The sequence below is a fragment of the Dromiciops gliroides genome, chromosome 2 (assembly GCF_019393635.1).
Source record: "Dromiciops gliroides isolate mDroGli1 chromosome 2, mDroGli1.pri, whole genome shotgun sequence".
NCBI classification, from domain to species: Eukaryota; Metazoa; Chordata; class Mammalia; order Microbiotheria; family Microbiotheriidae; genus Dromiciops; species Dromiciops gliroides.
The window spans coordinates 355,593,059-355,616,386 of NC_057862.1; the positions used below are offsets into that span (position 1 = coordinate 355,593,059).

Consider the following 23,328-nt stretch of genomic DNA (forward strand, 5'->3'; position numbering starts at 1 on the left):
AACAAATACCTCTGACCGATGGAGAGAGGCCCTTCCTCAGGACACACATGTACTTGCTGATGAGACAGACTTAATGCTTTCTGAAATTTCCCACTTTTACAAATTTCCCCTTCCCTTCTGTCCCCTGTGCTCTAAGTTCCCTTCCAGGAGGGAATCAGGTAGGCAGGGTTAAGGAATGGACAGGAGCACAAAGACTACAGCTCAAAATGACTGCTCTGACTTTCTCCACTTTCCTTCTAACTCTACCCTTAAGCTTATGGAGCTAGTATCATACGCCCCAGTCTTCTCTTTTGCTCCTTCCCTAGTCCTCCTTTTCCCTTGGATCTGTGGAGCCAACATTCCCAAGCAAGCCTTTTCTGGGCTAGTCGGCTGAGTGCCTGAATTGGAAGGCATGGGTAGTCTCCACTCAATCTCCTTCCTTTTCCCCTTCCCCTCTGGCTTAGGCACAGAGAGGTGAGCCGCCAGGATTGTCAATACCAGGTGCTGCTGCCACTTATCTGGAAATGTCTGGGGATGGGAAGCTGGAGGAGCAGGGGTCAAGATGACAGAGCTAAACCCCTTTCGAGAGCAGCAAAATATCAGGGCCTTGGAGACCCATAGCCAGAGGCCATCTAGCTGCAGGAGCAGCAGCCTCAGAGGAAGAATTACTGGGCTCCTTCTTCCATTACAGAAGACAGGAGGCTGGCACTCACTATTCACAGTTGAGGGGAGCAGAATTTGGTGGTGATAGGTGCTACAGAATAACCTCTTGGAGGACTTAGGGAGGACCAGCTCTGTAGCCAAAAGGACCCTTGTGCTCACACCAGGAGGTGGTTCACTTTCCTTGAAGCATAGAACACCTTTGAATGCATTCCTCCCAGGCATGTGTTCTCCCAACTGCGACTGGGGGTACAGGATGGGGATTGAAGGCAATCCAGATATTCCTGATACATTGTTTTGATTTCCTTTGTAACCCAAGGAGCGGAAATGGCAGGCAGGCCTGCTCCTGTTGCCATGGTGATCACAGGGGTGGAGGTGGGTTTAGTGACGGGGTTGGAACCATTCCTGATGTATGTTAAAAGTCTGAACTATGGAACAGGAAGAGAAGCTGGTTGTGTTATCACCCTCTTTTTTCCCCTAGCCCCTGCCTGGTCCACACTGAACTATTCTTCTCCAGATGGTCGTAGCTCTTGGTATTGGCTGAATGTCTGGAGAGAAAGTACTTTCCCTCCCCCCTCCTGCCCTCACGGTGGCTCTGTCATTCATACCTGTCCACTTGCCACTTGACCACCTAAGAACCCCTCTCCCCCGGATGAACCAAAACCTGGATTGACACTGAGCTGTGATGGAAACAAACTCTGGATCTTCGAAAAGCCGATTTCTGGTGCTATCCAGCCTCCACATTTGGGAGCCCGGACTGGGACGGGCTACTCCCCCAGGGCACTGTGGGGCGAAGGAGCTGGTGGATTTGCCTGCCCAGCGCTTCTCTCTGTGTTTGGTTTTTTTTATTCTTACTTTTGATACTGTGAAGATCTTTCATGCTGAAAGATTAAATGACATTTGGACACAGGCAGTGTGCACAGTGATTTGTTCAACATGCTTAGGATCAGACCAGGCCAAGGTTTGCTGCAGGCCAAGGCTTGATGGGCCTTTGTGGGGCCAAGGGGGCAACAGGGGTCCCACCATCCATCCTCCCAATGCTGGGTGTAGGGGTGGGGACCACTGGATGTCTAAAACCTACTTCATCTCCAGTGGCTACTTTTGTTTCTTTACCAGCTCTCCTTGGTGTCTACACTACAACAATCTTGGCCTCCTTTTTCAGCATTCTCTAAATGGAGGGGATTGCTGAACTCTGTGATGGAGCCACATGTGTCACCATGAGTTAAGAGCTGTTAAGAAGCTGGCTGGGGAGTGGGATGAGAGTGGGGGATGGGGAGAAGCTCAGAATCATTAAAAACACAGCATGGTTTCTCAAACAAAATCCAGCCTGCTCTCCTGAATTCTGGGGTACAGTTCACTGTTATCTCCTTTCATTCATTCAGCAAGCATACTTAACAGTAAAACAACAACAGAATCTGCCCCTGCACATGAGAGAATGTAAATTCCTACCAGGAAGATACGACACTTATTTAGATAATTTTATACACGATGTTTGAGGAGGGTGGAACACTGAGAACAAGAGCAGGGGCCCTGACCATGTTATCTTGACTGATAAATCAGCTCAGCGGGCTGTTGCTGGTCCACATGGATATCATTCTGGTTAATGACCATTTTCCTCAAAAGTGACTTTTTTCAGTGTGGATAGTTAGACCAGCCTCCTATCATTCTGGATTTTATTACTGAGGAGCCTTTGCTTCAGCTAATTATTGATGAAGATTGTTTAGAACTCACCCACTGTCAAAAAATCCCTTCTGGACTCTGCAGAGGCCACCTCTTTCATGACACTGTCAAACAGCTATGGAGAGCATAGGTCTGTTCTATAACCTCAATCAATATTAACACTCAGTGAGTCATTAAACAAAGTTATGTAATCTTATCTCATTTTATACATGGATGGGTTGTACCTTGAGGAGAACCTTAGACTTCATTCTCCTCCATGTTAAACATTTTTTTTAAGGTGTGACTTTTTTTCCACCTTTAAGCATATGTGACCACAAAGGCATGATATAGGAAAATCTATGAAAGTTTGGCCTGTTCCCTTACACATTAAAAAAAAAAAATCTAGGATATTCTAGAAGTGTTGCATATCAACATGAGAAAATAAACATGTGTTGGAAGTTGCTAATCTCTTAGTCACTTTTTTATGGAAGAAGCACTATCTATAGTATTTTCTTTTGGAATCTTCAGAATAGACCTAGGTACATAAGACCCAGAAGTAACTGAACATGACAACATGGTGTTCAACAAAGCCAAAGACTAACTTCAGGCTAATGATTCATTATTCACCAAAAAATGGGAAAACGAGAAAAGAGTCTGGCAGAAATTAGGTATAGAATAACATCTGATATTACATACCACAATAAACTCCAAATAGATACGTAACCTAGATTTAAAAGAAAGGAAATGAAATACTTTCACAACTGGGTAGGGAAAAAGTTTTTGATCAAAACAAGGGAAAGAAAGGGGTCACAGGCAATAAAAATGGACAATTTTTATTATATGAAAGTTGAAACAAAGTCAACTCAAGGTAACCTTCTCTAATAAAGTTCTGCTATCTAAGGTAGCTAGGGAATTGATATAAATACCTACGAACAACAGCCATTCCCCAGAGAGTAAGTAGTCAAAGGATATGATTATGCAGTTCTAAAAAAAAGGAAAATCAAGCTTTTTAGCTTTCATATGAAAAGTAGTTCCAAATCACTGATAATAAGGAAAATTCACATTAAAACAATTCTTCGGTTCCATTTACCATCAGCTTGGCTAAGAGACGGAAAGGAAAAATAACATATGTTGGGATGCTGTGGGAGGATACACATTTTAGTGGTGCTGTTGGGGGAACTGAAAGTTCTATCATCTTGGGAAGTCACTAAATGGACAGACCTTTTGACCCCAGTGATAGCAGTATTAGACTTAGAACCCAAAGAAATCAAAGAAAGACGGAAGAACTTATATATATACAAAAATATTTATAGTAGCACTTTTTTTTGGTTGTAGCAAAGAACTAGAAACATTACTTTCTTATCAATTGTGGAGTGGCCGAACAAATTATAGTATATGAATATAATGAAATATTGCACCATGATGACTACAACATTGTAAAGAAAAGAATTATGAAAGACTTAAGAATTGGGATGATCAGTCTAGAAGACCGGTAAGTTACACTTGTCAGAGAGGAGATGAACAAGAGGCAGAGAATGAGATAAATACATATTTATGCATTGCCAATGTGTGGATTTATTTAGTATGACTATTATTTGTTACAAGAGAGAGCCTGGGAGTGTAGCAGTTAAGTGACAGGTGGGGAGTGGTGATTTGTTGTTCAGTCCAGTCTGACTCTGTGATCCCATGGACAAAGTCCATGGGGTTTTCTCTGTAAAGATACTTTAGTGGTTGGCCATTTACTTCTCTAAGTGTATCCCAATTTTACAGATGAAGTACTGAGGCAAATAGGAGTTCAGTGATTTGCCCAGGGTCATACAGTTGCCAGTCAGTGTTCTATTTACTGCACTACCTAACTGCTGTTGATAGTGATACCAAAAAAGGGAAGAAAATAAAATGAGCATCAATGATTATTTTAGATTCCATTAGAAGAGAGCAAAAGGAAATCAGAAGCATCAGATGGTAGTATTGGAATACTATGTTAAATTAGAATGCAGTTTTAAAAAAAGATGTATATACACACACAAACAGCATGTGTGTAGAAACAATCTTGAAAAATCAGTCCTTGAGTTCATTTAAAATTCTGTGACCGGGGCAGCTAGATGGTGCAGTGGATAGAGCACCAGCCCTAGATTCAGGAGGACCTGAGTCAAATCCAGCCTCAGACACTTAACACTTACTAGCTGTGGTGACCCTGGGCAAGTCCCTTAACCCCAATTGCCTTACTAATTAAAAAAAAAAAAGTATTCATAATTTTTTGGGGGCAGCTAGGTGCGCAGTGGATAGAGCACCGGCCCTGGAGTCAGGAGTACCTGAGTTCCAATCCAGCCTCAGAAACTTAATACTTACTAGCTGTGTGACCCTGGGCAAGTCACTTAACCCCCAATTGCCTTCATTTAAAAAAAATTTTTTTAAATAAAAAAATTAAAAAATAAAATTCTGTGACCTCCAATGCTGATTTATTCTATATTTATTGATGAGATATGTCTGCTTTTCCAGACTTCATCTTAAGTACCACGTCTGTGTTAGTAGAGTCTTATTGTAATTTAGAATAGGTGGCTCTCTTCTCACGTGTACATGTCTCTAGTTGACTTTAGTTCCCATAGGCTCAGTTACATCACTATGCAAAAGAGGTCCACTCCCGACCCTCCACTCTTCAAACTTTATATCCAGCTCTAGTATCGGTTTTCCAATTCTGGTTGCCTATTCACCTTTGATACTATACCAAACGGATAGACACAGGAATATTGTATCCAAACAACTCAACTTTCTTCCAAAGCTCACGCCTCGTCTGAACTACCCTAATTCTGGAGAGGGAACCATTTATCTTTAGCAGCTAGGTTTACAACTTCAGTGTCATTTCCCCCAAGCTTCAGTCTCACGCCACACATCGAATCTGTTGACACATCGTGTTTCCTTGGTCACTGTCGTTGTATTGCCGGACCCGTTCCTCTCCATCTACATAGTCACCACCCTAGTTCAAGCCCTCTTTACCTCTCACCTAGACTATTGTTCTAACTGGTCTCCTCCACACAGCTACCAAAGTGATTTCCAAAAATGCAGGTCTCTGACCGTGTCACTCTTCTACTCAGTAAATTCTAGTGCAGAGATTCTTAACTTTTTTTTTTTTGGTGATCGTCCTTTTGTAATCGGTAAAGCCTACCAACCCTTTGTCAGAATAACGTTTTTAAATTCATAAAACAAAAAACATATGATTATGAAACCAATTATATTGAAGTAGTTATCAAAATATTTTTTAAAAATAAGTCCACGTGCCCTGGGTTAAGAACCCCTGCTAGTGACGTTCTATTAGCTCCAGGAACAAGTACAAACTCCTCAATTTGGCATTGAAAGCTCTTGACCTAACGTACTTTTCCAGTCTTATTATATATTACCTTCTTACCTGCTACAGTCCAGTGAAAGTGGCTTATCTGTTCCTAATACATGACACTCCCATCTCCAAGTCCTGTGCCTTTGTATTGGCTGTCCCCCACGCCTGAAATGCACTCCTTACTCCACCTCTTAAATCTCTAGTTTCCTTCAAGGTTCAGCTTGATGATCACCTTCACATGAGCCTGTCTTATTCCTGCAGCTGATGGTTCCCCGCCCCCCAAAAATTATCTTGTCTGTCTAATGTATACATATATTAATACATGTTTTCTGCCTCAGCTGATCTAGAAACTCCATGAAGACAAATGGACTTTTGTTGTATTTCTAGTGTCTAGCACAGTGCCTGGCACATAATACATGGTATAAATCTTTGTTGATTCATTGGTTGTAATATAGTCAACAGTGAAAAGCAATCATTACCAAAATGCTGGCAAATCTATTCTAATTTGCATGTGTCTCTTGCCATTCCAATTTCATTAATCCATGATCAACAAGCATTTGAATGCCTGCTGTTTGCTATAGTAATGTGCTGGGTGTCCCAAAAATTAAAAATAACAACACAACACCATCAACAACTCTTGCCCCTCAGGAACTATGATATAATCAGGAAATACATGATTATAATACAAGTTCAAAAATTAAATGTTTAGGAAAGGCTAAAGTGTCAGGAGATTGAAAGAGGAAGGGACCACTTCTAGCTTAAATAAAACCCACTTATATAGCACTTTAAGGTTTAGGAAGGCACTTTACAATATTTCATTTGAACCTCACAACTCAGGGTGGGATGTGTGTGTGTGTGGTGTGTGTGTGTGGTGTGTGTGTGTGTGAGAGAGATTATTACCCCCATTTTAGAGATGAGCAAAATGAGGCAGAGATTAAGTGACTTGGCTAAGGTCACACAGTAAATGTCTGAAGCTGTATTTGAATTAGGTATGGGACTCCAGTCCAGTGCTCTAGCCATTGCTCTGCCCAGCTGCCCTTGGGAAGATTAGGGAATACATTATAGAGGAGGCAGCACCTGAGTAGGAGGAACCTTGCTGAAGAACAGTGTCAATAGGAGAGCATGGCAAGGGGCTGTATGGGAGGTGTGGAGAATAATCTGCCAAGTCATAGACAGGAGAGAACATAATAAGAATAGTAAAGAGCAACTAGATCAAAATCCTTCTCAGGACCTTTACTGTAAAATGAAAAGGGTTGAACTAGATAATCTCTAGATTTCCTGTATCTATTGCCCCTCAATAGAGCCATTTCTAATTAACAAAGAATTTTCTTTAAAGGAAAGAAAAGGAAGAGAAAAATTAATTAACAGTGGTCACCACAATCCCCCCAAAAAGTTATTGTTCCTAACTGTTGGAGTTTGTTGATACCCTCTGCTTGCTCTCCATTGCTCTGTGTGACACTGATTTTAGAAGCTGTTTGTATTCTTTTGTCTCTGTCATATAGTAGCACTAAAGAACATTAGTAGTAAAAAAGATGGGCCTTTCTTTAAGGGAAACTTGGGTCAGTAAAGGAGTTTTGCAATTTCTTGAATACACATCCAGCACCACTCTCCTCCTGTTTGAACTCTAGGTTTAACTTGTCCATCTGTACCATCTATCTTTAAAAGATTATGAATAGGGGCAGCTAGGTGGCGCAGTGGATAAAGCACCGGCTCTGGATCAGGAGTACTTGAGTTCAAATCCGGCCTTAGACCCTTGACACTTACTAGCTGTGTGACTCTGGGCAAATCACTTAACCCCCCATGCCATGCAAAATAAAAACAAAACAAAAACAAAACAAAAACAAACTATGAACAAGTGTTTTAAGGGTATCCATCTAAATTCATGTTGAAATCCAGTCAATCAACACTCCATCAATTTGTGGAAAGATCAAATGTGAATGGAGAAGGCCAAACTGTCTTTGGGTGTTTACAGATCTCTTCCAGGAACCTCTGTCATATATCCAGTCAGCAAGATGTCATCCACTAATAGGTATCTGGAGGACTTTACCATCCACAGGAAAACTCCTCCTTAACCTGGACTCTGATGTATCATAGTGGTGAATACCATTGATGTGCATCCATTTTCCCAATTGTATTCATCATTTGTGTTTTATTTCAGATAGTCATTGAAATGGGGTTATTTCTATTATATCTTACAAAGAATCTTGGATGATCTTGATGCATGGATAAGAGAAAATTTCAAGAGACTTTAAGGCAGCATTTTGTTCTAAATCAAATGCTTTTTCGTAATAATAAGCACAATGGGATCTTATATTTTCTACATCTTTCAGTTAATTGTGAAATGGTAAAGATGTGGGTTGAATATTGCTAGCAAAAGCTTGCTTGACTTCTACTAATTGTTTTTTGAGGATGCCTTGGATTCATGTATAGCTTACTCTCATAAAGATTTTGTATAGATGGGAGAATAGGTTTATAGTTAGCCATGTCTCTTGGACATCTTTTCCAGTAATAATAAAGTCTTTGTTTTTTCACACGGTGGGTATCATCCCCTCCTTTTTGTCTCTTGATATCAGTCATCACACCCTTACAGATATGTCTCCTCCAGCACAGATTGGTTAGGTACACATTGTCCAATCTTTTCTGTCTTGGTTCCCTTGCTTACCATTTCTACCTCCTCTATAAACATATCTGGGACTGTTATGCTACAGTCCAATGTAGTGGTTCTTCTGTTCTTGATGGATTAAAACAGTTTTTATATTTTTTAACTCTCCCTCCTTTTCTTCTGTTTATATTTTTTCCCTTTTCATCCTGAATGGCCTTGGAATTACTTTCTTAGTTGGATATCTTGCTAAGCATTCTTCAAACTAGTTTTAATTTCCCATTATTATAGAATATTATTTAGAATTTAGAAATTTTTTTATTTTAAAATTTTTGTTTTCACTTCCAAATTCTCTTCCTCCCTTCCAGTCATTGAAGAAGGCAAGAAATCCATCTACACATTATACATATTGAAGTCATGCAAAACATTTCCACATCAGCCATCCTGTAAAAGAAAAAGGAGGAGGAGAATAAAAATATACTTCAATATGCAATCAGAGTCCATTAGTTCTCTTTCTGGAAGAGGATAGCATTTTTCATTGTGAATCCTTTGGAAGTGTTGTGGATCATTATACTTAATAAAAAGTTGCTAAGTCTTTCACAGTTGCTTATTCTTACAATTATTGTTACTGGGTTACATTATTCTATTTCTGCTCATTTCATTTTGGCATCAGTCATAGAAGTCTTCCCAGGTTTTTCTAAAACCATCCTTTTCATAATTTCTTAAAGCACAACAGTATTTTAGCTAGAATATAATTTTTTAAAGACTTGCTGTATCTTCTCAAAACCTTCAACAAGGAAGCTATCAATGCAAGTGTAGGAGTATTCATATGAACATTTTGTAGAGATGGAAAGTAGTCATTTGGAGTTTTTGGTAATAATAAGATCTAAGATATTTTCCCAAGACTGTAGGATCCTTTCTCCATTGAAAATTGATTCCCTCGGGGGGCAGGCTAAGGTGGCGCAGTGGATAAAGCACCAGCCTTGGATCAGGACGGCCTGAGTTCAAATCCAGCCTCAGACACTTGGACACTTACTATCTGTGTGACCCTGGGCAAGTCCACTTAACCCTCATTGCCCTGAAAAAAAAAAAAAAAACAAAAAAACCCAACAAACAAACAAAAAAAGAAATTGATCCCTCAACAAATTTTGTCTTTGTTTTCTTTTGGTTTTTTGTGGGGCAATGAGGGTTAAGTGACCTGCCCAGGATCACACAGCTAGGAAGTGTCAAGTGTCTGAGGTCGGATTTGAACTCAGTTCCTCCTAAAGCCAGGGTCAGTGTTTTATCCACTGTGCCACCTAGCTGCCCCTCTTTGTTTTCTTTAATGACTTTCCTTCATGCAGCATGTCTGGGATTCATGAAGATACATTCCAAATGTTGGTAACTCCACTGTCTTTTATAGCAAAGAGTTTGTTCATTTTTGCAGATCTTTCACAGTTTTGTCTGTCTTCCCTTCCAGATTCATCCTTAAGTGCCCTTTGGATGCCTTTGCTTCATTGGTTTTCTCACCAAGCTCTCTGTTTTTTCCTCTTCTGCTCTAGCTGTTTTATCAGGCAGTTCTAATCTTCATCTTTCTCATCTAAGTCTTCTGGAATTCATTATCCTTCCCTCAGGTGCTGGGGAAATGAAACTGCTCATTTTTGGAGCTCTATCACTAGACATCAGACCATACTTTAGCTTTGCGTTTTCATCCAAGCCATCTTTCTCTGTCTGCCATTGCTGAGCTCCCACCAGAACCAGAATTCTCCCACACCAGACTTGAGTCCTAGACCTTCACATCCAGTGCTTCCAGAATCCATACCTCTAGGCCCTGAAAAGTTAATCTACTAAGTTTTGGAGCTCCAGACCTCAGATCTAACCCAGATGATTGATGTTTAAATTTGTGCAAATTTGCTCACTTAAGCCTACTACAAATTTACAGACTGACCTTGGACAACCAAACTAGGTTTTTAGCTTCAGTTCTCATCATCATGTCATCCATCCAAGCCATTTCACCATCTCCTGTGGCTGTTGACTTGTTATACCCCCCACCCCCTTTCCACCTCACTCCTTACCCTTGTCACTGCTCTCATATATGTGTTTTCCCCTATTTGAATGTAAGCTCCTTGAGGGACTATCATTTTATTGTTTTATTTTTTTAGGGACTGTCATTTTTAAAATACCTAGTATAGCGCTTGGTACATAGTAGGTGCTTTATAAATGCTTTTCATTCTTTCCCCATCCTTTCTTATAATCTGATGTAGTGGAAATAGTCTTAGATTTGGAATTAAACTCATAGCTTTGTGTCCCAGCTCTGTCCCTTACTACTTCTGTGACTTTGGGCAAGTGAATAATCATACTTGCACTACCTACCACGTGGTGTTGTTATAGAGAAATTATTTATAAACCCTAAAGCACTGTAGAAATGGGAGGCATCCCATTAGAGATAATAATCTTTGTCCCAACTCCCTAAGAAGGCTGTTTTGATAGAACGAGAGAATGTAATTGTAGAGAACTCTACAAATGTGAGCCATTTTTGTTTGTTTACTATCAGTACTCATATTTCAATATTTCTATGGATCTGTGATCTTCCATCATTGTAGATCATTGATCCATGCCTTCTTGTCCAGTTTTGTCTAGTTTTGTCCATGTTCTTTTTTCTTTTTATTGTGAACTTAAAAATTACCAACAAAAACATTCCATACACAAAGAACAAAAAACGAGATTGTATATGAAAAAGATGAATTTCTGTTACATACGTTTTAAAAGTGTACATTAAATTGAAAATGGTAGTAACTATATTACTGTGTCCCCCTTCTGAACTTTGTTTTCTTCTGTATTTTTTTTGTTTTATTGATGTTTTCTGTTTGTGTTGGTTACCTCTCACTAACCCGCACCCCACACAAACATATGAAAGATTTCCCCAGTGAAAAATAAGTACAGTCACTCAAACAAATCAACATGGCCATATATAAGAATGAGTAGGGGGCAGCTAGATGACTCAGTGGAGAAAACACCGACCCTGGATTCAGGAGAACCTAAATTCAAATCAGGCCTCAGACATCTGACACCAGCTATATGACCCTGGGCAAGTCACTTAACCCTCATTGCCCTGCCCCCCCCCCCAAAAGAATGAATGTCTCATTATATGCTTTTGGTTCATCATGCTTCTGCCAAGAAGCAGGAGACATGCTTCATCAGTTTTTGAAGTCATGATTGATCATTTCATTGGTCAGGGTTCTGAAGTCTTTCAGTTTTCTTTTAATATATTTCACTTCTCAGGCAATATTTCTGCCTCTTTCACTCTATCCACAAAATCTTACCAATTTTCTTTGAATTCTTCATATTCATCATTTCTTGTAGTACAAAAATATTACATTTCACATACCATTGTTTAGCCATTCCCCAAGTGGACACCCTCTTTGTTTCTTCTTATTTGTTACTACAAAAATACTTAAGCACACGCATATATGTATACACACATATACATACATGTGAACAATACATATATGTCTATGGACATATAAAAATATAAGTATACATTCACAATCTACATACTTATACATATGTGTGTACATACATGAGAACATATACACACATGCATAGAAATATTCCTCATGGGTCCTTTCTGCTATTCACTTCTTTGGGGTATTTGCTTAACAGTGGTATTGCTAGTTAAAAGGTGTGTACAGTTTGGTTACTTTTGGAGTATAAAGTATAATTCCAAATGGTTTTCCAGAACTGTCCATAGCTTCACCAGTGGTGCCTTAGCTTACCTGTCCTTCCACATTTCCTCTAACCTTTGCCGTATTCTTCTTTTGGCAATCCGATGGGAAGTTGTTTTAATCTGCATTCTCATTGTTAGTGACTTAGAACCCATAGACCTTTCACAGAGGAACCCTCCCCTATTCTTGGTGCTCTTATTTAGGTCCCAATACTTTTCTCCAAATGCAGTTATAGAGTTATGCACCTCGGGCAATGGCAGAACATTACATATAAAAGAATAATAGTAGGATAGTGGCTGCTTCTATTTGAATTTCATCCAAAAAGATGAGAACAAGATGAATACAATAATAATGTCATACTCAAAAAATTATGATGAAAAACGTGGCCTACCCTCAAATCTGGCTTTGCTACCTAGTGATCGTGTATCTTGGGCCAGTCTCTTTTTCTCTGGGCCTCAGTTTCTCTAAATGGTAAAATGAGGGGTTGGAGTCAATGGTCCATAAAGAGCCATACCAAGACCGCCCACTCCTAACCTGCCATCCCAGTCAAAATGAATGATTGCCATCAGGCGCAGGAGCGGTCCGGGATGCTCATTCTGAGAAGACTCCCCAGGGGGCGCACTTCTCGGTTCTTCCAATATCCCACAATAACCCAGGCGCTAAGCCCTCCTTAAGGCGCTTGGACTTCCGCTGCTCCGCCGCAAGATCCCCAAACCCATCCTGTGCGCATGCGTCACCTCTGCTGGGAAGGAAGGTTTGTCCCTCGATGCAGCCCATAAGAGTCCAGGACCACAAGGAGGGTTACTGGGAGACAAGAACCACCTCCTCGCGGATGATTGGGTAAATTCATATGGAGGGTGGGGTTTGCGTGCCACATGACTGATCCTCGCGACATGGAGGAGCCGGAAGCGGGATAGGAAGGTAGGACCGGGAGTGGGGTGGTGGGTCTCTGTTTGACTCTTCCGTGACTTGCCTTCTCTCCCGGTGTCTATCAGCAGCGCAGTCAGCTAGAAAAGGCCCCGCGGCCCTTATAGGAACCTGGTCGGTTCTCAAACACTCACTCTTTCTCCCCACCCCCATTTTAGAGGTGGGAAAATCGAGGTCCGCAGAGGGGACTTAACCACTACCACACAGCGTGCGCGCGGGGCCCGGGGTTAGCCCTTTAGTTGGACCGAATCCGGAGTGCTTCCTTCCCCCTGCCTCTCTTCTCGGCCTCACAGAACCTTTGAGCCTGGGGTTCTTATCTTTGTTTTGGCATCGACCCCAACAGGCCCCTCCTCCAGACGTTTTTAAATGCATAAAATGCTCAGGATTCCGAAGGAAGCAGATTAAACCAAAAGACAGTTTTAACCATGTTCTCCCCATTGGTGTTCAGGGAACCCAGGAGATCTACCTACCGACTCCCACGTAGGCCCCGGACAAAGAGCAATGATATACTTGTTACAATTGATGATATGATATATGGCTATATGGATAATTGTATTTCCAAGATATAATTGATATATTGCTTGCCTTTCGCAGGGATGGGAGAAAGAGAGAATTTGGAACTCAAAAAAATTTTTTAATTAATTAAATAAAAAAGCTCTTCTGGATCTGCGGAAGTGACAAGTTTTTAGAGCCGGGGAGTAACATTGTTAAAGCTGAATAGGATAATTATTTTGGCATCTGTGTGAAAGATGGATTGTTGAGGGGGAAAGACGGGAGGCAGGGAGGCCAGGGAAGAGACTGTATTAGTTCAGGCCCTGGACTGACTATGATTGGATGAGAGAGAATAGCCGTGAGAAATGTGAAGTGGGACGGATGAGACTTGGCACCTAATTGAATTGGGGGGGGGGGGGGGGGGGGGCAGGAAGAGAAGGTCGAGATGTGAAGGAGAGAAAAGAATCAAGGATTATTCCGGAGTTGTGAACCTGAGTGATTGAAAGGACTCAGGTACACCTAACAGAAACAGAAAAGTTAGGGTAAGGGGCGGACTTAGGAAGAAAGAAAATTGAAGTCAGAAAGGTAGGAGGAAAACCAGGAGAGAGCCATGACCTGGATACCAAGGGAAGGAGAGGATACCAAGAAAGAGATGGGGGGTGGGGAGGTGGGCAGGCATCCGACACTATGAAAAAGGAAAGAGAAGTCAAGGACTTGAAAAACTTGGGGAGGGACCTAGTATTGAATTTGTAAATATTTGTAAAAATTTGAAAATAAAAATCTTAAAATTAAAAAAAGAAAAGAAATTAGAAAAGGTGAGACTATCCAATAGAAAGGTGTTTTTTTTTTATCTAGGATTTTTACCTCGCTTAAAATATTCATTTCTATGATATAAATAAAAAAATATAAAATATTTTCAAGATAGTTGGTTTTCTTTGTAATCCAATATATTTTATGTATTTAAAAATATACTTTTAGACAGGGTCTTCCAATTTCATGAAACTTAGAAAAAACTGCCCAAGGGGTCCAGGACACAGAAAAGGTAAAACCATGTGATACTGGACTGGGATGAGCAAGCCTTGACTGTAGCCCCAACTTTTCAACTCTGTGACCCTGGGACAGTTATTTCCCCTCTCTTGGCCTGTTTCCTTACCTCTAAAACTGAACAAGGTGATCTCTCAAGACCTTTACAGCCCCTAATTTCTGATTCAGTGATCTTTCCCTGCCTATGAGTTGTGCACCCTATCTTGCCAATAATAACGATTAACATTTTTCTTCTAACAACTTTGTTGTGTAGTATCAGTTTTCTTAAAGCACAGCACAAAAAAAAAAAAAGAAAGAATCCATGGACGGGGCAGCTAGGTGGTGCAGTGAATAAAGCACCAGCCCTTGGATTCAGGAGGGACCTGAGTTCAAATCTGACCTCAGACACTTGACACTAGCTGTGTGACCCTGGGCAAGTCACTTAACCCCGTTGCCCCTCCAAAAAAAAAAAGAGCACAGCACAAGGGGCAGCCTAGGTGGCATAGCGGATAAAGCACTGACTCTGGATTCAGGAGGTCCTGAATTCAAATCCAGTCTCAGACACTTGACACTAGCTGGGTGACCCTGGGCAAGTCACTTAACCCCCATTGCCCCCCCCCCAAAGTACAGCACAGGCCTGACTGTGTCACTTGTCAAAAAGCTTCAGTGGGCTCCCCATTCTCTGTAAGATAAAATATAAATTACTCTATCTGGCATTTTAAAAGGCCTTCACCGTTTAGATCCCACATCTCTTTCCAGGCATATTCCATATCTCCTGTCACCCACTTTCCTATACCTCAGGCCCCACCTTTTTTTTCCAGCCAAATTAGCCTACTGGATTTTCCCCTTACAAGATAGTTCCACCTGGCTCTCTGCCTTTGTCCTGTCTGAAGTGTCTGAAATGCTCCCTTGCCTCATCTCCAGTTCAGTTGGTGTTAGCCTTCTGCATGGGGCCTTTCCAGATCCCTCCTATTGTTAATGTTTCCCACCATCACCCACATTACTTTAGATATTTTTTCATATTTACTCATTTGTACATAGTGTTATTCCCGCATCGGACCGGAAACTCTTTGCAAAGAGAGACTGTCTTCATTTTTTTGTCCTTCGGCTCCTCAGAGCCAAGCATAGTGCATGACATAGGAAACTTGCATTTAATAAATGCTTGTTGAACTGAATTGAATTGAAGCCATTCCAAGTCCAGTGTTCAGTGTTCTTTCTGCCATTACCTGTGTGACCTGTCACTTTTTTCGAGGACCTCGAGAAGAGGAAGATGATGCAGGAGGGGGGCCTGTCAGAGGATGAGGGACTATGTTCCTTATGTGCCTGTCAAGCAGAGAAAGCAGCAAATGGTAGGGATGGCAGGGGTGGGGGCTGGTGCTAGATGGGATGGTTATTGGGGTAGAAGTGGGAAGGGTTTTCCCCAAGGCCCCTGGAAGGAGGAATGGGTGGGATAATCTTAGCCTTCCCCACCTTAGTTGAGGGCTGCCAGCCCCTGGTCCCACTCCTGGGTCCCTTTCTGCAGTTACAGAAGCTGCTGCAGATGCGGCGGAAGGGGAGCGGCGGAGGAGGAGCAGAAAGACAGCGGTAGTGAGCCCCGCGGAGATGAAGATGACATTCCACTGGGCCCCCAGTCCAATGTCAGCCTCCTGGACCCCGCAGCACCAGCACCTGAAGAGAAGGCAGAAGGTAGCAAGGTTGGGGTGTGAGCATGCTGGGGGAGCTACCCCAGATTTCTAGGAACGGGGGAGGAAGAAGGGAAAAAAAGCTGGGGCCTAGTGTGGCTAAGTAGGAGCCCCCTTTGAGTACCAGTTCTTCATTCGTCGTGCTCCAGCAGTTGTTTCCTAGCTGCCACTCAAGCAGATCCTTAGGTTTTTAAAGTGGAAGCTGGTGGAGAGGGAATTCTTGGCCCACTATTAGTTGGATCAGATGGTCTCTGAACTCTTGAGATTGCTGGATGAGGGACCCCAGAGTATCGTCAGGGTCAGGGCCTGGCTTACAGGTTCCCTCTGATTTATTCCGCCAGCCCGGAAAGAGTCTGCAAGGAGAAGCAGCTGGAAAGAAGAAGAGAAGATCTTGGAGAGTGTGGCAGAGGGCCGAGGTGAGTCCAGCAGGACACTGGGGCTACTTATCCCATAGCAGTGGGCATGGTTTCCAGGAATGAACACTGATCAAGGGGGTTGCTCCCTTAACGGGAAGCCACTGTAACTTTGCTTCATTGTCCTTGCTCTCATGTCGGTGAAAGAGATGGCGAAAGGAATCACCTACGATGATCCCATCAAAAACCAGGTACTGGCATCGAGAGGCAGAGAGAGAACTGAGAGATGGAAGGGCCCTCAAAGGGAATCCCTCAGACAGCTTAACGACAAGTAATCATCCAATTCCTGCTTAAAGGCCTCCAGGAAGGGGAAGCCGCCACCTCCCAGGGGCTGCTCTGATTGTTAAGGAGGATTTTCTGAAGTCAGATCTAAGTTCGACCCTATTGCTAGCTTTCTGGCCATTATTGCTTCTGCTCTCTGGGCCAAATGGAACGTGACTAATCCCTTTTTCAAGGGGACGGCCCTTCGAGTCTCTGAAGTCATGACTCCTTTGAGTCTTGACTTCTTCACACTGAGCATGCCCAGTTCTTTCTTCATATGACTGGCCTCAAGGTTCTTCACGGTTCTGGTTTTCCTGCTCTGAACACTCTCTGCCTTAACACCTTAACCTGGGGCTCTCACAGTGGGACCATCTCCCCCCTATTCTTGGAAGCTGAGCTCTTTCCTCTCAGGGCAGCCCAAGGCCACATTGGTGTTTTGGGCTTCCGGGCCACTAAAACCCCCAGATCTTTTTCAAACAGACTTCTCTCCATCCACTTCTCTATCTCGTACTTGTGAAATTAAATTTTTTTGTACCCAAAATTAGATTTGACATTTATCCCAATTGAATTTTTTTTAGCTTCAGCCCAGTCCTTTTGGATACTGACTCTTGTTATCTAGTATTTTTCCTGTCTCTCCAGATTAGTGTCATCTGCAGATTTTGGGTGTGCCATCTATGCCCTTATCCTGCAAGCTGCGCCTTGAGATGGCAGCACACTGGGGTCATGAGAGCTAAGGTTGAGTTGTAATTGGGTGGGTTAGATGACTGGAGGTTCCTCACAGCTCTGAGGTCTGTGATGCAGTATTCCACTTACTCTATAGATGCTAAGCAAGGCATTTCATCTTGAACTCCAGTAGCCAAATGGGGATAGTAGTACACTTCCTAGCAAGCAATGTTGTGAGCACAGCACTTTGGCAGAATGGAAAGCGTTCTGGAAATGAGGATTGTTGCTATATTTTTATGGTTGAGGGTCACCTTGAAGGGCTGGGGATGAAGAGGCTAAGGGGAGGGTGATGGATATCTAAGGAAAAGATCAGCTTCTCTCGGCAGCTGGCATCAGTGCCAAGTCTGGACAGCTTCTTGGGGCCTGATGTGCTAGTCAGTAAAGAATGTCGATAGAGATGGAGAAAGAGAAGGCCAGCCATTGCCCTAGCCCTCAGGGTTCCCACTCACTGGATGGGGAAGGTCTGGCTTTGTCTTTGGAGCTTTGTCTGGGGCTTCAGGTTCAGTTGAAGGGAGAACCCCCAACTGGTACCCAGAGGCATCACGCATTTTCCCTTGGTACCATTTTCACACAGCTGGAAGGCCCCTCGATCGTGTTGAGCATGTCTGAAGCTCGGCATGACCGTGTTCGAAAGAAGTACCATATCTGGTGGAAGGGAGAGGGCATTCCACCCCCCCTCAAGAGCTTCAAGGAAATGAAGTTCCCTGCAGGTAGGTTTCTTCTTCCTTCCTGTCTTCATAGGTAGAAGCATTATTAGGGCCCCCAACAGCACATATTCTGATGTGCAGTGGTGTCCTTGTGTGGGGTAGGTCTTCCTCCATGCCCAGCGATCTTCACCAGCTTGATGTGTAGCCTTTGGATCACTTGCTCTCTACCCAGGGGCAGGGGCCTACTTCACACTGAGAGGAGCTGGTCTTGATCTTGACTTTGGCTATTCTGTTCACAGCCATCTGAGGGGCCTGAAGAAGAAGGGAATCCATCATCCCATCTCCATTCAGATCCAGGGCATCCCTACCATGTAAGTGTGGCCACCTCTTTCTAGCCAAACCTGAAGCTTGGGAGAGTCAGGTCTCCTGGAGGACTTGGGAGATAGCGCCCAAAGAGGCTCTCCTTGCTGGTTATGACTCACAGGGCCGCTTTCCTTCCTCCCTTCTCTCCTCCCCCTTTTTCTATGTAGCCTTTCTGGCCGTGACATGATTGGCATTGCTTTCACTGGCTCTGGCAAGACATTAGTGTTCACTCTGCCCGTCATCATGTTTGCCTGGAACAGGAGAAACGATTACCATTCTCCAAGAGGGAGGGGCCCTATGGGCTCATTATCTGCCCTTTCGGTAAGTAGGAGGGATGGGGGCGGGGTCCTCCAGAGAGAGTGCCTTGCTAAGTTATGTGCCCCTGGTGGGCAGCCTGGCACAGCAGCCCACAGGCTCCATTCGTCTCTCCTATTGCTCGTATGCGAGAATTGGCCCGGCAGACCCACGGGATCCTGGAGTATTATTGTCGGCTGCTGCAGGAGGACAGCTCCCCTCCCTTGCGCTGTGCCCTCTGCATTGGGGGGCATGTCGGTCAAGGAGCAGATGGAAACCATCCGGCAGTAAGTACCTAGCCGTTCTGGGACCCTGTCGGTGCACTCTGCTCTGTATCTCCCTGGCCCTGGTTTTAACTTCCATGGCCCACTCTCCATCGGGGCAGTTACAACACCCTCCACCCCCATCGTCTTGAATCCGTTTGGTCCCTCTTCCTTTAAACGGCATCTGCTCTCAGTTATATTAGGCTTTGGGCATGCTCAGCTCAAGCTGGACCTTTTCCAGCTGTGGGAGAGGATACAGTCACAGAGTGAGTGATGTCCTTGGAAACCAGGGGGGAGGCTGGTCCCTTCAGCACATCTGGTCCCTGGATCAGCCCTTTGACCTGGGGCCTGGCTTTCCCTCGTCTCCGCTGGCTCCGAATCATGTTTCCTTTTGCCTTCCTGGCTTGGGCACCTACTCTAACTCAATAGTAGTGGTCATTGGCTGCCCAGGCAGTATCCTGTGGTCCTCATAGTTCAGAGCCTTGTTGCCTTTGACCCTTGACTTTTGCTTCTCTCCAGTTCAGAAGCATTTATTAAGTCCCCTCTGTGTGCTGGCATTGTAGTAGGCACTAGGGGATACAAGACAAAAACAATTCCTTCCTCTCCGAAATGGGGTGCACATGATGGTGGCCACCCCTGGGCGTCTCATGGACCTGCTGCAGAAGAAGATGGTGAGTCTGGACATCTGCCGCTACTTGGCCCTGGATGAGGCTGACCGAATGATCGACATGGGCTTTGAAGGGGACATCCGCACCATCTTCTCCTACTTCAAGGTGCCTCATCCAAAAGTACCTGGGGACCTCTCACCCCAGTTCCACCCTCCTCCCCAGCCTGGGCCCCCACCAAGAGTCTTGGCTTATGGAGCAATCTCTCCTTTCCTTTTCTTTTGTGTTTCTACCACCCAGTAACAGCTCCATTCTTTCCTTCATTCCCGCAGGGCCAACGACAGACACTGCTCTTCAGTGCCACCATGCCCAAAAAGATCCAAAATTTTGCTAAGAGTGCCCTGGTAAAGCCTGTCACCATTAACGTGGGCCGGGCAGGGGCTGCCAGCCTGGACGTCATCCAGGTATGAGGGGCAAGCTTCTACGTGGGCTCTTCCCTCAGCTGGAGTCAGCCCTAGTAATGAGGTTTGAGTAGTCACCCCTCGTCCCCCCCCCACACACAGTTGCTCCAGCCAGGCTCAGGAAATTGAGTGGAACAATGTGTTTGGTATTTGCCAACTTCCTGCCCACCAGAAGGTTCCCTGGGCCTGGCCAGCCTCAGCTGTGAGCAGGAAGACTTCTTGTGGCCCACCAGAGGTCTGACCTGGATCCTGCTCCCTGTGGGGAGAACGCTTTTGTCTCCTGAGAGCCACCAAGGTGTTGGCAGCTCAGTTCAGGAAGTGATTGATCAGTCAGAATCTGCTGCTGGGAGAGAGAGAGCTTTGCTGGGACATGGCCTTTGCCCTCACAGGACTTAGTCTAGCTGGGAGATTGCATGCACATGGCATCATCTTTCCATCAGAGGGCTGGGCCCTGTGAGAGGGAACATGAGGGTCCAGGCCAGCCTGCCCTCTGATATTCTTCATGGGGGTGGGGGTATACAGGAGGTGGAGTATGTGAAGGAAGAGGCCAAGATGGTGTACCTGCTGGAGTGTCTGCAAAAGACGCCCCCACCGGTGAGTCTGCTGGCTGCCCCTTCTAACCCCTGGGGGGGCGGGGTTAGGGGGTTGGATGGGCCCTACCAGCCTGGGAGAGGGGGTTGTCCCTTTGGGAAGAGAAGACTCCTGGAGGCCCACAAGCCAGGCTTGGCAGGAGGGTGGTTCCTGGTTCTGCCCCCAGGCTGGTGCTAGTTAGGTCTAGGTGTGACATGTGATGCCCATCGGGGCAGGTGCTTATCTTTGCAGAGAAGAAGGCTGATGTGGATGCCATCCATGAGTACTTGCTTCTCAAGGGCGTGGAGGCTGTAGCCATCCATGGAGGCAAAGGTGAGTGGAGAGGAGCCAGGATAGAACCCGGCCAGGTGAGGCTGCTCACACAGGCTTAGTCAATGGTCAGCACCTGCTATTTCAGACAGTGGTAAGTGTGGGGGATACACATGAGAAAAAGACCCAGTCCCTGCCCTCAAGGAGTTTACAATAGAACACCCAGGAGGAAGCAGGAAAGGGGACAGGAGCCCCTGGTGCAGGGCGTGATCATGAAGCACCTGAGAATGAAGAAGATATGGCTGCGAGGGTCTGAGACCTCCTGTCATGGGGGAGAGGCAGCTGAGAAGAGTTGGGGCCCACAGGTGCATTTGCCCCCTTTTCTCCTTTGTGCTGCTTGGCCAGAGCTGATCTTTGGTTCTCCTGACTTGTGCCAGCACCACCCCTCCCTACATCCTCTGAGCCTTGATATCCCTATCGTCATCCCTGTTCCTTCCAGATCAAGAAGAACGGACCAAGGCCATTGAGGCATTCCGGGATGGCAAGAAAGATGTCTTAGTGGCCACCGATGTGGCCTCCAAGGGCCTGGACTTTCCAGCCATTCAGCACGTCATCAACTACGACATGCCCTGAAGAGATTGAAAATTATGGTGAGGAACAGGGAGTGGGGAGGACTTGGAATAGGGGTCCTCACTTCTGTCCTCAGGGGATGGGGCTTTGGTGGGAATTCCTCTGGTCCTCCCAGCTCTGAACCATGTCCCTTCTGGACCCTACTCTCTCCCAGTTCATCGGATTGGCCGGACAGGGCGCTCTGGCAATACAGGCATCGCCACCACCTTTATCAACAAGGCCTGTGGTGAGTCTCAGGCTCAGGAGGGGAGGGATGGGACTCTGGGAGGCCTCTTGGGCCAGGGTAGGGTGGAGCCTGAGGGAGGTGGTCCTCAGCAGGGTCCTGAGGTCTCTTGTGTGATGTGATGGGGGGTGCTAGCTGGCCTGGGACTCAGGAGACCGCCCCCCCCCCTTCCACTTGCTAGTGTTGGTCTTTATTAGCTGTGTCCTGGCCAAGGGGCCTAGTCATCTTGTGGAATATTTGATAAAAAATGTATCACTACCTGCATCAAAGGGGTTGTTTGGGGGTACAAAAAGCTGTTTTCAGGGTGTTACCCAAATAACCCGCTTAAGAGAAGAGGAAGTCGAGGCTCACAGAGATGAAGCGTCTGACCCAGGGCTCCCCAGAGCTGGGACCAGAACTCCCAGCCTGGGACCCTTGTGTCACTTGGGCCCTGTATCAGGCAGAGCCTGGGCTGGGCATTGTTACGAGGGCCCACCCATCTCTGGCTGCCCTGAGCCTGACTCTTCTTTCCCCCTTTTCTATCTCAGACGAGTCAGTACTTATGGATCTCAAAGCCCTTCTGCTTGAAGCCAAGCAGAAGGTACCTCCTGTGCTGCAGGTCCTGCACTGTGGGGATGAGTCCATGCTGGACATCGGAGGTAAGGCCCACCTTGGGCTGGGGTAGAGTCCAGGGCCCCCGTGATCCTTCTGACTGCTCCCAGCATGGCTGCCGTGTGTGATCCCTGGACCATCTTGGACATGCTCCTGGCCTTTTGGGGGGGGGGGGGCGGGCCACAGTGACTCCAAATGTCCTCTTATCTTTTCTAGGAGAGAGGGGCTGCACCTTCTGTGGAGGTCTGGGCCACCGCATCACAGACTGCCCCAAGCTGGAGGCCATGCAGACCAAACAAGTCAGCAACATTGGCCGGAAGGACTACCTGGCTCACAGCTCCATGGACTTCTGAGCCCCTTGCCTGGACTGCATCCAGAAGACCGGGTGCCTGTACACCTCTAGAGGAGGCCATGGGGATTCTCTGTTGGCACTGGCCCTGTCCTGCCCCCAGAGGACCACTATCTTCCCCTTTTCATCTTCTCCTCCTCTATGGGTACCACCTATTAAATTAGAAGTACTGAGTTCACATGTCTAGGGCTGCAAAGCACCTTTCTCAAAATAACCCCATGAAAAGGCAGTCGGGAGGAGCATTAGGCCCCATTTTACTGAGGAGGAAAACCCTGAGGTTTTCATCCTTGCAGTTGGAAATGTCAGAGTTAGGATTTGAACCCAGGACCACAGCCCCATTCTGCATCTCCACATTGACTTTGTGTGCTCTGACTCTGTCCCTGGCCAGGCACAAGAGCCCCTCCTCTACCTCCTCCCCCTTAGGCTGAGGCAAGTACCAGTTTCAACACTTGTCCTGGGCTGTTGTGCAACCCTGCCCTGTTGTGACTCCTTGTTCCTCTCCCCCATAGGCCCCCTCTTGGTCAGGTCCAAAACTAGAAGGAGCAGATGCACATTTCCTAAGTTGTAGGGTGGTCCACCATGTGGGTCTCTTCTTGGGCTCCTGTTTAC

General features: G+C 45.2%; 2 protein-coding genes and 1 pseudogene across 7 annotated transcripts in view; all 3 read left to right on the top strand.

The window, feature by feature from the left end:
• The window catches only part of FAM193B (family with sequence similarity 193 member B), a 49,048-nt gene extending 46,519 nt beyond the window's left edge, over window positions 1-2,529 (top strand). For all 6 annotated transcript variants that reach the window (XM_043983465.1, XM_043983464.1, XM_043983461.1 and 3 more), the window contains one exon: window positions 1,121-2,529. The gene's annotated coding sequence lies outside the window, so the exon portion shown is untranslated. The remainder of the gene's footprint in view (window positions 1-1,120) is intronic.
• On the top strand, window positions 967-16,510 carry LOC122738878 (annotated as a pseudogene).
• An 86-nt stretch (window positions 16,511-16,596) lies between these two features.
• Window positions 16,597-22,897, top strand: LOC122738274 (probable ATP-dependent RNA helicase DDX41). Its single transcript, XM_043980336.1, is given in 16 exon segments — window positions 16,597-16,660; window positions 18,028-18,167; window positions 18,400-18,471; window positions 18,631-18,707; window positions 18,710-18,808; window positions 18,911-19,002; window positions 19,004-19,043; window positions 19,630-19,793; window positions 19,958-20,089; window positions 20,609-20,680; window positions 20,893-20,989; window positions 21,426-21,553; window positions 21,555-21,576; window positions 21,711-21,782; window positions 22,307-22,417; window positions 22,587-22,897. Coding segments are annotated over 16 exon segments (1,512 nt in total). The 5' UTR covers window positions 16,597-16,603; the 3' UTR covers window positions 22,724-22,897.
• Window positions 22,898-23,328: the final 431 nt, after the last annotated feature.